The sequence below is a fragment of the Microtus ochrogaster genome, chromosome X (assembly GCF_000317375.1).
Source record: "Microtus ochrogaster isolate Prairie Vole_2 chromosome X, MicOch1.0, whole genome shotgun sequence".
Lineage (NCBI taxonomy): Eukaryota > Metazoa > Chordata > Mammalia > Rodentia > Cricetidae > Microtus > Microtus ochrogaster.
In genome coordinates, this window is record NC_022026.1 from 45,448,833 (window position 1) to 45,465,507 (window position 16,675).

At 42.5% G+C, this 16,675-nt stretch overlaps 1 protein-coding gene across 2 annotated transcripts in view; it reads right to left on the reverse strand.

Annotated features, from left to right (window-relative positions):
* Cltrn (collectrin, amino acid transport regulator) overlaps window positions 1-13,140 on the reverse strand; it is a 28,995-nt gene extending 15,855 nt beyond the window's left edge. Inside the window, exons 1-3 of one of the 2 annotated variants that reach the window (XM_005358762.3) lie at window positions 12,877-13,140; window positions 12,499-12,557; window positions 6,359-6,444 (exon numbers count right to left, since the gene is read on the reverse strand). In XM_005358762.3, coding sequence (XP_005358819.1) covers window positions 6,359-6,444; window positions 12,499-12,557; window positions 12,877-12,934 — 203 coding nt within the window. In that variant the 5' untranslated portion in view covers window positions 12,935-13,140. Of the gene's footprint in view, window positions 1-6,358; window positions 6,445-12,498; window positions 12,558-12,876 lie in introns of those variants that run through there. The other variant, XM_026784937.1, reaches the window with a different exon arrangement.
* Window positions 13,141-16,675: the final 3,535 nt, after the last annotated feature.

Below are 16,675 nucleotides of genomic sequence, written 5' to 3' on the forward strand. Positions count from 1 at the left end.
CACCAGAGTGCTCAGAAAGCCACCTCCTCTGCTCCAAGTCCAAGCCGTGGTCCCCAGAGGCTGCCCCTGCGGCTTCACTAAAAGACTGGTCATGCTTGCCTTCTGAGAAGGAAGCAGAGCCTCAAGACCAGGCCATCTGCCTTCAAGCTGCTCACCAGAAATAGAGTACCCTTCCTGCCTAGGCCCAGGCCTCTGTCCATAAGTCCTGCTTCAGGACAAGCATCTCTGTGAGTCCTTCCTCCAGCCTTCACCCAGCTCTCCAACCAGCTGCAATCCAGGATACCTTCTTCTCAGAACTTCTACGGGACAGCTAAAAGCAGATTCAGCGTTGCCAGGGAGCTGGGGACCTAAAGTGGGGGTCACTGTACTCTGAGCATACCCACCATACTGGCCTCCTTGGCCTAAGAGAGAATTACTTTTCTGCCTCTTCATACCCAAGGCCCCAGCCCTTGTATCCTACCCTAACTCTAGGGTTGGTGGGCCTCACAGGTAACCAACCTTCCCTTGCCCCAAGGAACCCACAGTGGAGACCTTGCTGGTATCAAAACCTTGCCTTTCCCTTGCCAACCTACTCCTTTCATCTGCCCAAAACCAAAGACCTATTATGCCCACCTTGTGTAATTAATAGTTTGTCCTTATAGAGTAATAAAAGTCTAACTATCCTCAAGTTTATCATCTTTTTTTTGAGATTATCATTTTTTCCCTCCAGGATTATACCATGGTTTCTGTTAGTGGCACTGTTGAGGCTTGGGACCAGATTATTTATTGTCCCTTAAGGGAAGCAGCATCCTTGGGCTCTCAAGCAGTAGGCAACGGTAGAGACAACCAACAGCGTCTCCAGGCATTTCAAAATCATGGGGATAAGAAGTCAAAAATAAATAAATAAGCAAGCAAGCAAGCACTGAGAACCACAAAACAATTCTGACCTCTGCTGGCAAGAAACTGTCAAGCTCAGTATTCCAAAATGTGTGGCTCTATAGAATAAGTACCAAATATGATCAAAATGAAGTAAAGTATGCTTGCCAAAAAATATTTCCACTTTAGAGAAGTGAAGACTAAGGAAATGTAGTTCTACCTTTTCTTTGCTTTTTCTTTCTTTGCTTTTCTTTCTTTTTTCTTTTTTCAGGTTGTATTAGGCTAAGAATAATTCTGTTATTTGCCCTCACTAACAATCAAAACATGTAAAGTGATTTTTAAATGAGCTATTTTAAACTTTTCAAATTTCCAAACATTTTTAAAACATGTGTTTAAATTGTATTTAGATGTCTGTATGAGTGTATTCACTTGTGAGCGGGTTAGGGTTAGGGTTGGGTGCCTTTAAAGGCCACAAGATGCTGTCCAAGCACCTGGAGCTGCAGTTTCAGATGCTTGTGAGCTGCTGGGAAACCCAGTTCAGGTCCTCCAGAAGAACAGAAAATGCTCATAACTGCTGAACCATCTCTCCATCCCCATCCCCAAATTTAAACTTAAATAATACCAAGGACTGGCATAGAAATGAAATCCCAAGAAGCTACAAAAAAGACAATGGGTCGAGCCACTCTGGATCATTAATTGAAAGTCTTTTCTAGAAGACATAGTGTAGCTACCAAAAATTCTTATGTGCACACACAATAAATAGGAACACTGATGAGGACAGTCCTTGTAGCACTCTTCATTGAAGCAGAGAATCAGAACAATGTAAACGTTTATCAATAAAGAGGAATGCATAACATAAATATGACACATTCTACCAAAGGAATATTATCCCATATACTACTAGAAAGAAAGAACTCAGCACGATCAAGCCAGATAATTCTATTAGAGGGAAGGGGTGCATATTCTCTAACCACATAGTAGAAGCTGCTCAAATAAGAACTACATTTTTTTTTTTTTTTGCTGGGCAGTGGTGGCGTAGTGTAAGCCTTTAATCCTAGTATTTGGGAGGCAGAGGCAGGTGGATCTCTGAGTTCAAAGTCAAGCTGGTCTGCAGAGCAAGTTCTGGGACAGTCAAGGGTACACAGAGAAACCCTGTCTTGAAAACAAAAAACAAAAAGACAAGAACAACAACAAAAACCTGAAATACATTCACAACATAGTCCAAGAATGACGGGCAGTAATTCACAAACCAGAGAGGAACTCTAGTCTGGGAAAGTCTCAAAGGTTAAATATAGGAGATTGTGTTTGTTTGTTTTTAAGATGGATTCTTTTTTTTGTTTGTTTGTTTTTTGTTATAATGACTTTTAATGACTTGAAATTTACATTACATTGTGAAATGAGCTATATGGGTACAATAGCTTGAACAAGAGTAGAAATGTAAGTACAGCTGATGAGGGATGGGGAATTGATCGGGGGAGGGGGAGAACTACATATTTTTAACAAACGGATAGAGGTTAGAGAAGTGGATCAGTGGTTACTGACACTTGTAGCTCTAGCAAAGGCCTGAAGATCACTTCCTAGAATCTAAACCAGGCAGCTCATAACCACCTATGACACCAGCTCCAAGGAATCTAGCGCCCTCTTCTGGCCACTGAGGACACACACACACACACACACACACACACACACACACACACACACACGGAAACCAAAATTTTAAAGATGCTGTGGCACTGCACGCCTTCTTTAACCCTAGCACTCAGGAGGCAGAGGCAGAGGCAGGGGGTTTTCTGAGTTTGAGGCCATCCTGGTCTACAGAGTGAATTCCAGAACAGGCTGCAAAAAAGATACACAGATAAACCCTGTTTAGAAAAGCAAACAAAAAAAATTGAATACTTTTATCACAACTAAATATAAATTTTATAATTCCCACAATTTAAGTATGGATTGGTCTAATGGAACTATTTGAGTTTATTTTAGCAATCATTCTAAACAATGACTGATTGATGATTTTCTTTTAAGTGTTTTGCCAGTGTGTATGTATATGTGTACTGAAGAACCAGCCTGCCTCCATCTTAGGCTTAAAAGCCATCTTATAGTAAAGACAAACTAGGTTCATTCCTGTTTATGATTAAACCTCTGTTTCTCAAGGATTGGGCTTCAGTACAAATGGTTCTGTACTGCCTGTTCCAGGAATGGCAACCATGCCTTTGCTTCAAAAGGTTATACGATGACCTATGTCTACCTTGTTACGACTACCTATTGTTATGACTACCTTGTTATGCCCACCTTGCAACCATCTCATTCTTTCAGGAGCTCATTAGGACTAACTTGTTATGCTTATGTTCTGCTCCTTTAGCCCCACCACTTTTGCCCATCAAATCCTCCACCTGGAATTCCCCTACCCCCGAGCTATAACAGCCTTGTCTTCCTCACATCCAATGCTGACCTCTGGAACCCTGCCTTAGGGGGAGGCAGCCCATGCACAAGAATTTAAAAAATAAACTTGCTTTAATTAATTTGGCCATGATGAGTTGGGTCAGTGGTCTTTTTCCTCCTACCTTTCCCCACCCATGCACGTCCTGGTGCCCATGGAGGTCAGAAGAGGGCATCGGATTCCTGGAACTGGAGCTATGGATAGTTGTGAACAATCGTGTGGGTGCTGGAAACTAAAACTGGGTCCCCTACAAGAGCAGTAAGTGCTCTTGACCACTGAGTCATCTCGCCAGCCCCTGGCCAGTGACATCTACATGAATTGCTTCTTTTAGCAACCCACCAAAAAGAAGCCACCAATGTTCCTCTGTCTCCTTAAATGTATGAAACACTGACCTGAAAGTAATTCTCTGCAAATTGGCTCCATAGCTACTTTTCATCAATGAGACCAGACAAAGCCAACAGGTGGTAAGAATTAGGCTATTGTTTCTGAAAATCAGGACTAAAAGTGAGCTGGGCTGCAAGCACGAGACAGGTAATCCCCTTGCCTTTCCATGGATACAAGAACACATTGTTCCTTTTTAGGTCACAAGACTTATCCTTGGATAGTTAAGTAGAGCACAAAATTTGTTACATGCTCCACGCTACTTATAAAGAGAAAGCAATGCCTGCAATAGACTTATACCTATCTTGCTAAAAGTGACAAATTATCTTAAAAGTCTTGTTTGTGTAATAAGTAGTTAAATATCTGTTTGCCTGAAAACTAGACTAAATTTCTAACTAAATTACAGTTTCCTTGAAAACAACTTAGAACACTTTGGAATTCCTATTGCGTAAATCCTGCTTAAATGATATTGGAAACGGAGTCAGAAGCTATGCCCCAAGTCAAGCCCAAATACCCATCCTTGAAAAATCAATTAAAAGAGTCAAATTAAAAGAAGAAAGCAGAAAGGGGGATTTTTTTAACATGGTCACATTGAAAAAGAGACAAAGAGGGGCTGGAGAGATGGCTCAGAGGTTAAGAGCATTGCTTGCTCTTCCAAAGGTCCTGAGTTCAATTCCCAGCAACCACATGGTGGCTCACAACCATCTGTAATGGGGTCTGGTGCCCTCTTCTGGCCTTCAGGCATACACACAAGACAGAATATTGTATACATAATACATAAATAAATATTTTTTAAAAAAAGAAAAAGAGACAAAGAGATCCAAGGAAGCCCCAAAGTCCATCTTGTGGTCCTAAAGTGAGATCAAAGTTTACTAAAAGGGCCAAGGATAGGCACATCTAACAGCCACTGCTACGGTGTGGTCCTGCCTATTACTGGCCCATCCTTATCTGGGCTTCAGTCTCATCCTCTAAGATAGTCGGACAAATAGTTAAAAACTATGTGAAATCTCTTTCCAGAAGACAAGCTCCCCACTCGGCTAGTGCCTTTTCCTTTGCCCAGCATGAGATTCCTAGGGAAATTCCCATTTCTTTTCCTTCTTTTTTTGAAGTGGGGGTCAAGACAGAGTTTCTCTGTGTAGCCCTGGCTATCCTGAACTTTCTCTCTAGACCAGGTTGGTCTTGAACTCACAGAGATCCACCTGCTTCTGCTGGGATTAAAGGCCTGCACTATCACCAACCAGCCCAAAATTCCCATTTCTTTGGTGGGTGGGGGCTTTGTTTCGATAGTCAGGTAGTCAAATTGAGAGGCATAGGTATCTCTTGAGAATATTGTTACTTCTGTTGGACCTATTACAACACACAGCAGGCTTTCAGGACAAGGCACTCCTGTGACTGCCACTACAGCAATGTGCTTCCTTAGGCTGATCCCACAGGCCAAATGAAGGAAAACGTATTCCTCACACTGTCACCTTTGCCCTTCACCGAAAAACTTTCAGTGGTCTTGTTTAATATTTTGATGAATTTATGATGAGCAATAAAAACTTCTATGTAGCCTGGGTGTTCATTGAAAACTGAATCACCTTTCAAATAAGCTACAGACCACCACAATATCCCAGGTCCTGAAGGAAAACTTTCTAAAGGCGAATTCCTCAAATTCTGAAATGTTCTGTAGCTCATCACTTTTGCCCAAGAACAGAAGCATTTGGTTGAACAAAGTCTTGAACCAGATGAAATATAGGCATGTGAAGGGAGTCGCAGTGCCAGGACACAATAAAGCGCAGAACTTGCTGCAAAAAGAGCTAGCCAAGAAGAGACACTCCACTTAGCCCTGTGACACAGTAAGTGCTTTCTTTCCCTTTAACCTTTTGCAATGTTAGCACCTTCTTTTATTTAGATGGATTTATTTTTAATTGTGTGTATGTACATATGTGGGTGTGATTGTTGTTCACATGCATGCAGGTGCCCCCAAAGAGGCCAGAAGAGGGCAGCAGATCCTCTAGAGCTGGAGTTACAGGAAGTGGTGGGCTGCCCTTTGTGGGAGCTAGGAACGGAACTGATGTATTCTGCAAGAACAATGTACACTTTTCACTGCTGAGCCCTCTACCCACCTCCATTATTTTTATTTTTAAAAATGTTAATGCTAGCAGAAATGTGAGGGAGGGAATGATGGATAGATATGATCAAAATACAGTGCATAAATGTGTGAAATTTTCAAAGAAAAATTTAAAATGCATTAAATAAATTTTTCTTTATAATTTGATAATGCATGAAGAGAATTTAGGGGAAATTTTTGTTTTTTATATACTTTCTTTACAAAAAGCTTTTGAGAATGTATTGTTTTCAAGTATACACATGTGGGAATTGGGAAGCTAGCTTAGTTCTTAAAGTGCTTGCCACAAGATCATGGGAACCTGAGTTTGGCACCCATGGTAAAGCTGGGCGGTCCAGGCCAAGCAAGATTACATAGAGATTCTCAAAGCAAAGCAAGGGCTGGAGAGATGGCACAGTTGGTAAAGACACTTGCCGCCAAATCTGAGGTTCTAAATTTGACCCCCTGAACCCACACCATAGAAGGGGAGGACCAACTCACACAAGATGTCCTTCGGGGGTTACTAAATTATTCTCAAGCTAGAAAATTAAAATAATGCATTATCTCAAACTTGAGATGTCATGCTGTTGGCTTACTCTGTTGTTTCCCTGTTGGGAACTTTTCTCATGGCGAATGCTACCATTGCTTTGAAGAGATATTCTTCATCTGTGCCCCAGACATACTGAAAGAAAAGGGAAAAGGAGAATATAAGTGAGGGGAGGCTGTGCAGTGCATCCCATCACCCTCTTTCTTGTTTTCTTTCTCCCCCACCTCCATCTGTTTCTCATGCACTGGAGATCCAGGGAACTCACATTCTTAGACATTCTATAGTGCCAAGTTTGGTATGTTTCCTGCTGCACTCTCTTTTCTTGACCCTGTAATGCCACTAATATGTCAACAAATTTGATATTTCTACAATTCATCCTGATATATCATGAGAATATTGTTAGGATCTGGGTTCATACTGAGACAGAAAATCATATTTTATCATTGCTGCTCTTGCCATCTTCTGAAGGAAGGAACTGTAAATAAAATGAGATGACCCCTAAGCAACAGCAGGAAATGTATCCCCTGAGTACCATCTCTAGACAAGAAGGGTATATTCTTTTTTTCCTAAATGTAATGATCTGTCCTGTTCCTTTAAGAGACAGGCTACACCCCCTCTCCCTCCCCCAGGCAAACTGATCTTCAGGTTCTAGCCTGAGTCCCTTCCATACCCCCTCTGTCCCTCTTCCCCTCTGTCTGCTCTTCTCCTCCCCTTTCTCTTCCATAACCCACTAAATAAATATCCAACCTCACTCTGCATGGCATGCCCATCTGTCTTCATGGCCTGCTGCAGCCATTCGGGGATTCACAGCATTTTATTTTTACCTTTATACTAAATACCTTCATAATGTCTGTATACCTTGTACTCTTTTTAAATTTTTAATTTAATTTTATTTGTGTGGATCCATGGGTGGTGTATGTGAATGCATGTTCGTGTTTGTGCATGCATGTGTGCAGTTATACTTGCCCATACATGCAAATAAGGCCAGAGGTTGCAGATGTTGAGTGTCTTCTTTATTATTCTCTACATTTTTTGTTTGTTTATTTTCAGACACAGTCTTGATGTGTAGCCCTTGCTGGCCTGGAACTAGGCATGTAGATCAGGCTACTCTCAAACTCAGCAATGTGCCTCCTTTTGTCTCCCAGGTTCTGGAATTAAAGCTTTGTGCCTCCACACCTGAATCCACCTTATTTTGAGATGTGGTCTCTCTCTGAACCTGGAGCTTCCTGTTTTGACTGACTAAAAAGCCCCAAGAGCCTCCTGTCTTTGTCCTCAGTCCCAGCCCTGAAGTTAGAGACACCTACCACAGCACTAAGCTTTTCTTGTTTGGAGATGGGGCACAGCTGGGGATCTGAACTCAGCTGTTCATGGTTGCACAGTAGGTTCTTTACTCACGGAGCCATCTCCCTCATCCCATAAGTTCTGCGGTAGTACTGAAACTTTCTTCACTCACTTCTATTTAAGCCCTTCCTCTCAGTCCTGTCTAACATTGCTGCAGCAGAATGCCATCAAGAAGAAAACTTTGTCTCCCTTTAGGTCACATGCAAACACTAAATGTTGCATTTTAATACCAACCTCAGACATTACCTGAAATAGTCTTTCAATCTGGTTTCCCTTTTCCTGAAACAGGGTCTCACTCTATAGCCAGGCTGGTTCTGACTTGTAGACTTAAGCAATCCACCCACCCAACCCCCCCAAGGGCTGGAACTACAGATGCATATCATTATGCCCAGCTACTTTCCTTCAATCTTTTAAAATATTTTTATTATATTTGTACTTATTTACTTTGTGTGTGCTTTTTGTGTGCACGCACACATGTGTAGAAGTCAGATAATGCGAGGTGATTTGGGATAACTTGGGGCATCAGTTCTCTTCTTCCATCGTGTGGGTGGGTCCTGAGGATTAAACTCTGATTATTTGGCTTGATGTCAAGTGCCTTTGCCTATTGAGCCATCTAACTGGCCCCTCCTTCGATATTTTAAAGTAAACTTGAAAAAACATTATTTGAGAAGCTTGTACAAGAGTGTAAGGCATTTTAATTAAATCTACCTTATCTTCCTTCCAATTCCTCAAATATCCCCACTTTTTCCTACTTCATATTAACTTTTTATTTTATATCATACCATGAAAGTTTAAAAAGTATTAAATATTTCAGGGCAAAGATCTTACTTTTTTTTTTCTTTTTTTTTGTGATAAGGTTTCTCCGTGTAGTCCTGGCTGTCCTGGAACTCACTCTGTAGACCCCGCTGGCCTCAAACTCACAGAGATCACCTACCTCTGCCTCCCCGGTGCTGGGATAAAAAGCATTAGCCACCATCACCTGGCAATAGATCTTACTTTTTAATGATATAGTCTAATAAAATAATTGAGCACAAAATATAAATAAAAAGTGATCCAGTTAAAATAGCAAACAAACATCACTCGGGGCTAGCTAGGGAAAAGCTTGGTTGGTATAATGCTTGCCTTGCATTTATGAGGTCCTGAATTTGACCTCTGGCATCACAAAAACAAAATAGCGTCCACAAATACCCTGTTCACTTGCCGAGCAGCGGCTTACAATAACCTTAGGACCCAGGAGGGAGATGGCCACTGTAAGCTCAAGGGCAGCCTAGTCTACATAAAGAGTTCCCGGCCAGCCCAAACTGCATATTGAGACCTTGTCTAATAAAAATTACACATATAAGGCTAGAGAGATGATGGCTTAGGAGCTAAGAGTACATACTGTTATTCCAGAGGACCTGAGTTCAGTGCCAAGAACCACATCAGGTGCCTCATAATCACCTGTAACTCCCGCTCTGGGGGATCTGACACACTCTTCTGATCTCCATGGACACCCACATACACACAAACACACACAGAAACACACATAAATAAAACAGAATCTTTACTTTTAAAAAATAAATATACAAAGCCAGGCGATGGTGGCACACGCCTTTAATCCCAGCACTCGGGAGGCCGAGACAGGCGGATCTCTGTGAGTTCAAGACCAGCCTGGTCTACAGAGCTAGTTCCAGGACAGGCTCCAAAGCCACAGAGAAACCCTGTCTCGAAAAACCAAAAAAAATAAAATAAAATAAATATACATATATATTGCATATGTATACAATTATATATACAATATTACAAGTGTGCATACATTTATACACACACGGGAGGCTTTCTTGTGAGGAAGTAGAAGTAGAGATGGGGAAGGAGCTTGGTCAAGTATAAAGGAGAATGTGTACCAAACAGAAATGAAGGCGCTAGTCAGAACTTGCCAGAACATGGCTTTAAACTGCGTTTTGCATCTCAGAGAGGATTCCTTAGTGTCCCTTACAAAGTACGCATGAGCTCCGTCAGCAGGAGTACAGTTTAAGTCATAGAGTAGAGCTCACAGCTATTGGCATCAGAAGGGGACAAACTAGTGCTCCTTTGTGTCAGGTATTGAGCCCGCAGAAGCAACTCGCGCGGAGGAAAAGACTCAAAGCCTGTGTATTGCTCGTGTCACATTTCTGCTATGCCTTTCAGAGTGCATCAGAGACGGTTTCCAGGCAAAGCAAGCAACACATAACGGTAATTAACAAAAATGTCCAACTGAAGAAAGGATAAGGAAAGAGTTACTAAGCCTTACAGTCCAGGGACCAAACTAGCACTCAGAGACGTACAAGAAGGCTTGTAGCACCTTACGTGCTTTCTGCCTACATCTAAGGATGCTGAAGCTTCACATTTTAGTTGAATGATTAAAAGTAATAAGAAAGCCACAAAACAAGGTTTGTTGTTTAATTATAAATTCACGGTGCCCTACCCCCAAATTACCTGCTCACCTCTTAGAGTTCTCCTAAAGTTCTTTATTTCAAGACAATTGTCTGTCCCAAGACCGCTCCAAACCTCCTATTCCCCTCCCGCATGCAAACACTTTCCCTGCTCCCTCGACTCTCACTGGATGCTGTGGGTTTCAGAGCCCCTCCAACCCCTGAGCTGAAGACTGAACCCGGGGCCTCTCACTCTGCCACCGGGCCAAATCCCTGACCCCTGCCCTTGTAATTTAGAGATACTGTCTCCGCTGTCAATTTAAACTCCCTCCTCCTCCTAAAACAAAGAAACAAAACTTCCACCACCGACACACATCCCAGCCACTTCCTCTCCTCAAGTGCCAGACATTTCTCTCCTGATAATGGCTAATCTCCACTGGCGGGCAGGCGGGCGCGCTAGGAATGCTTCTCTCCTCCTCCCTTCTCTGGCTTCTTGGGCTTGAAGCAGTTTCTTCTGTGTACTCAAGTCCAGCTGGAGCCTGTCCACTGACTTTACTCCTGCTCAACTTGTTCCCACTGAACCAACAGCAAAACCTATGGCTCTGCTTGATCTTCTCTCCAACCTTTCCTGGCCAGAATTCTTTTGTACTCTTTCTTTTCACATGGGGTTTCACACATCTCAAGCTGACTATGTAATGAAGAATTACTGTGATCTTCTGAGCCTTCTGCCTCCACCTCCCGAGTGCTAGCAGGCCTGGTTTACGGGATGACAGAGATGGAACCCAGAGCCTCACACACGCTAGGCAAGCACTTTAGCAACTGAAGTACAACCCCAGCTTCCTGCCCCGCCAAATTTCTATACTTTCCTGCATGTTCACCCCCAACTTACCCTATTTATTTTAACCCCTCCAATATCTGCCTTTCAGTGCCACCACTTTCACAGAGACAGCTCTCTCGAAATTCCTCACCAACTTTCATATTGTTTCACACAGTGAGCTTGGCTTCTCAACAGCATTTTCTAAGTTCCTCTGTCTTGAAACCCCCCGGCCGACCCCCACGTGCACCGCCATAGCACATATTTCCCTTCAAGGTCCTCAAATGGCACGTTCTTCCTCCCGGCTTCAGTTCCAGACAGCGTCCTCCCATCCTTCGTGCTCACTAAGCTCCCCTTGTGATAATTGCTGCGTTCAGACGTGATGGCCCTCTGCCATTCCTTCTTCTCTCTCCGCGAGTCTGTTCATGGTCACTTTAGACATCGCAGAACTATCTGGTACTGAGGTTCCTGCTAAGGACGGAGCCCCTGTATATCTCTCCTTCCTATAATACTTGTCAAGATGGCACATTGGCATTGGGCTTACTGAGTATTTAATAGACAAGTGATTCTCTCACTATTGTAAGCTCCGCAGGGCACAGACAAGCCCAGTGTTCGCTGCCATTGCATCCCCAGCATCCAGCCGACTCCAAGGATCCTGGGCTAAGAAATCTTATACACTGGTAGGGAGCAAGGTCTGGATTTGAATCTCACTTCTGCCATTTACTGGCTGGAAATCTTCAAAGAGTCACATTATGTCTTTGGACCTGTGTTTTCTCACTCTTCGCATGAGAATGGGCATACCTGAACTCAAGAGGGTAAGGACTCAATAGGCTCATAAAAGTCAAGCACTTATAATAGTCTGCACTAGAAATGTTTAATAAATGGCTTAAATGTTTGCTATTATAACAACTCTTACCTATCAGATGAATAACGAAAAATAAGGCAATTTGTTGGTCAGCAAATAGAATATCTCCAAATTCCTTTGGCAATCTGGCTTTTGTTTGTTTATAGTATGAGGCATCAACATCACCCACTACTTTAAAATAAAATGCAGAGCACACTGGGAAACCGACACGAGAATAGACAATGCCATCTTCTTAATTCAATGATCTTTACTACTCTTCCAGCCCTTACAGGCTCTGTGACAATTTTTAACTTCTAGGATTTCATAAGCACAATTTCCATATTGGAAGAATTGAATGCTTTGCATAGAACTGGAAAATTTTGTACTGTAAAATATTTTTATGTTGGTAGCACCAGTCTTTCTTTTTGATGACTAGAACACAGGCTGACAAGATTTAAACACCCACAACAGTGAAGAGCAGATTCAACCTGGACATAGACACCTACATCAGACCAGACAGACCCCTTTGCTCCATGTTACTGGATTGAGAGGTTTAAGTGTTCAAAACTGTTTTATGCAACACAATTTTTCCCTCCTGTTTTCAATCACTCACTACCGATCAAGTACTAGAAGTAAGCCCCTTCTATCGGGGAGTCCCGTTTTACTGTGATGGAGCTTTGAGAAAAGATTAGACTTGAAGATGCAAGAGAAGGTCACTCTGCGGACTTGTTATCTATTAGAGAAAGCCTGGGGCTCTAGGAACACAGAACCTGAAATGAGCAGTCAGGTGTGTCACTTACTGCTTTATCTCCAAGAGCGCTTCTGATGCTAAGTCTCACTTTAAAGGCATTTTCTGCATCTGCCAGAGAGAAACAACAACAAAGTGCAGTAAGTTAGGATGAACGGAGAGAAGAAAGCCCAGTAAATCTTACCGTTTAACATAGCCCAGATGACCATAACAAAGAACTACAATTGATCTGCCCCGGTACCTCTACAACTTTAATGGAAATTATATTAAATCATTTACACTTTTCTTTCCAATTCCTAAGAGCCATAGGTTCAACTTTCAATCCACATGTCTGCAGACTTAGAAAAACAATCGCTTTGGTTGTTTTTCACTCAGCTCGCAAGCACTTAGGAAGCTGTTAATTTAAGTTTTAAATTCCAAGGCTACATACCTGGACGACAGAGTTCAGCATGAATAGCAGTCACCAGGAACAAGAGCGACCACAGCATTCTTTCAGAGTCAAAAACAGAGGACAAACTGGGGAAAAAATCCCCTCTCCACCTAAAGCTGCTTTAACTATTCTGTGAACCGGATTAGGGTATCAGAGAAATCAGCGAGCCACCATCTAAAAGGTTTAATAATTAACACTCATCAGTTGAGTTAATACTTCCATAGAAGCGGGCCATCTCCTGTCAGTCATTTACGAAAATCTATCTGGGAAACAGGTTAGTTGTTTTTTTTTCCCCCAAACTCTACCTCCGAAGAATGTTTCCTCTGCTGACATCATCAGAATCCTCCCCGACGCCTCCTGCAGTTAAGCTCGTGGTGGAGAGCACCGAGTCCTCTCTGGAGGTTTTCTGTGGCATAAACTGTGTCCTTTCACTGATAGGCTATCATAGTTGGGAAACAAATATAACTCCTTTTCATCTCTGGTGAGAAAGGGGAACACTTCCTAGAATGTTGGTTGGTAAACAGTCTCCCCCCCCCCAACAAGGAGCCGGTTCTGTTGAAGCCGAAGGTCTGGCTGTTGTCTTAAGCTCAGCATTAATGATATGAAGCCTTGCTGCCCAATACGATGATTACTAGATGGTGATGATGCCACCATGGACAATGCTCTGTCCTGGTGCCACTAGGTAACCTCTTAAAGGGGGCGTGAACTGCGACAAAAACTGTAATTTAATTTAGTTTAAGTTGCCACGTGGTGCTAGCTACTGCATTGTTTGGTGCAACTATTTAACAGTGACTAAGAACTGCTTACTGTGAACTAGGCTCCCTGCACTATTTCTCAAATCCTCACAGTGGTTACAATTATCTCACATATGAGGTACCAACGAAACTGGGTGTTAAAGTCACTGGTAGCAAATGGAATGAGAGCAATGGCTGTCCCTTTCCCAGCTACCCTGACCTACCTTGAATCCTGTCACCATCATACTGAACCAGTGTCTTAAAAGGTCAAATCCTATTGGAAGATCTAGACCTAATAGGCCAAAACTGAAATTACAACCAGGCCCTGAGATACTCTGAGGATTGAGATACTAGGGATGAAAAGCTCTCCCCAGGTGGGCATCCCACCAACAGTGCCAATAAAAATCTGCAGGGTTCTATGCCTGGGCTGTCCCCTCTCCCCTTATGGTACTTCCTTCACGGAAAGTCGGGAATGGGAAGATTAGCTTGCATGGCTCTGATGTCAAGTGGGGCATTTGGGTTTTAAAGCATCAGAGTGGAAGCTATGAACAGGAACACTTCTGTAGCACTTGGAGAGACATAGTAAGGGGGGATTTGGTTGGAGAAGGCCCCTTTCTGTTAGCTCAACCCACCGAGGAAGGCTGTAACCATCTTCTCCACCTTGGCACCGAGGGCACTGAGAGAGGAAAAGCTGTCCCAGAGGAAGAGGCAGCCAGCCCAGCCATTCTAGCAATGGCCCTGTTAGATGCCATGGAAATTTCCCTAAGCAAAGAGCTGACCTAACTACTCCCACCCTGAACAAAGTCGATAAAGTTATCTTGAGAAGGAAAAGTCAATCCACACATGGACAGAGACTTAACAAAGATTTCAATCAGGGCACAAAGGCCTGTTAGACACAGATATCTGATTCGATTTGCTTTTAGTCTTGCATTTCATAAAGTAGTAAGTTCCCATATGCTCTTACTTACATGGATGTGACTGGGACTGCAGTCAAAGTAACACTAAAATACTGCAGCTTAGCCAGTGTGCGACATTCATTTCCAACGAGGAAAAAAGTCTTCTCTGAACAATTACTGTTTCTCAGTGATCTTTTTGTCTTATGTACATATATACCTACGGGCACTGCACACACATGGTGTACAGACATACACACAGGCAAAGCACTCATACACATAAAATAATTGAAAGAAAAAATATGGAGAAACAAAAAGTTTTTAAGTACACCTAATACCACCAGCATGAACGACTAATGATGATGTATTTTAATAAGTGACACACGTTTTACTTAGTTTTAAACTTTGTTTTTTCTTTTTTTTTTTTGAGACAGGATGTCATATAGCCCAGGTTGTCCTCAAAATCATTGAATAGCCAAGTATGACCTTGAACTCTTGATTCTCTGGCTTCCAACTCCCAAGCACTGCAATTATAAGCATGCATGACCATACCTGACGGTTGTGGGTCTTCTTATATGTTCTGAGGAAATATTGTTTTCACTCATTATAGTGGCACAATCAGAACAAGGTGGTATGATGTTGGAACTTGAACATGGACCTTGCCTTCTTCTATCCATAGAGGAATGGTGCTATTCTACAGAAACTGACAAGTTGCATTAAAAATGATGCTTTCTAGAATAATGGTAACTTTTAACTCTAGACACCAATGAATATTTTTCCTTTCTTTTTATATTTTGTATGTCTGTGGTATATGTACATGTATGAGTGGGTTCACATGTGTGAGTGGGTGCATGTGTGTGGTTTCATGAATTCCAGGGAAGAAAGAATGTAGGTATCCTTCTCTATCACTCTGTCTTTACTATAGGAGGCAGGGGCTCTCTCTGGCCCACGAGACAGGCTGCTAGTCAGGAAAGCCCATGAGCCTCCTGTCTTTGCCCCCACCACAGTGCTGGGCACACAGATTTGAGTGTACAACCAATTATCAGATAATAAGTCCTCTAACCTACCATGTAATCTACTCAGCCTCCAAAATTATTGTAATTAGATGATGATGATGATGATGATGATGATGATGGGAAATTGTATGATGACACACATGTACAGTGTCATGGTATACATGTCAAGGTGAGAGAATAACTTTGCGGAGTTAATGCTCTCCTTCAACCTTTACATGGATTCTGGGGATCAAACCCAGGAAGTGCCTTTACCTGCTGAGAGCCATCTTACTGGTCGCCAAGGATTTGTTTGTTGTTTTTTTCTTTTCTTTTTACTTTTTTATTATTTGTGTGTGTGTAGGCAGGGGGAGGGGACAGGATTGGGAGCCCATGGCCTTAGCTCTTGTGTGGAGATGAGAGAAAAACTTCCAGTATCCAATTACTTCCACCCAAGGACCAAATTCAGGTCTTCAGCCTTGCCCAACAGCCATCTTTTCGTGCCATCTTGCATTACATTACATAGTAATCAGCTGCCTTTTCATTATCTATCAGCCCAATATGATCATAGGGTTGAATCAGCTGCTGTATCAATAAGCTTGTTTGCATTGCTTAAACTCTCTTTTGTTTGGTTGGGTTTTTTTTGTTGTTGTTGTTGTTTTTTTTTTTTTGAAACAGGGTCTCAATATGAAGCCCTGGCTGTCTTGGAACTTGCTCTGTAGACCAGGCTGGCCTCAAACTCACAGAGATCCACCTGACTCTGCTTCCTGAGTGCTGGGATTAAAGGCTGTCATACTCAGCTAAATGAGAGTCTTTTTTTTTTTTTTGAGACAGGGTTTCTCTATATAGCCCTAGCTGCCTTGGAACTCACTATGTAGACCAGGTGATCTTGAACTCACAGACGTCCACCTACCTCTGCCTCCCAAATACTGGAATTAAAGAAGCCACCACACCACCACACCACCACACCCGGCAAATTATTTAAACTCTTAAACAAACTGTGCTTTCAACTTTAATTCTAGCACTGTTAATTTGTCCTACAGTGCTTTTAAAAATATCTATTTTAGGCCAGGCAGTGGTGGCACACACCTTTAATCCCAGCACTCGGGAGGCAGAGGCAGGCGGATCTCTGTGAGTTCGAGGCCAGCCTGGTCTACAAGAGTTAGTTCCAGGACAGGCT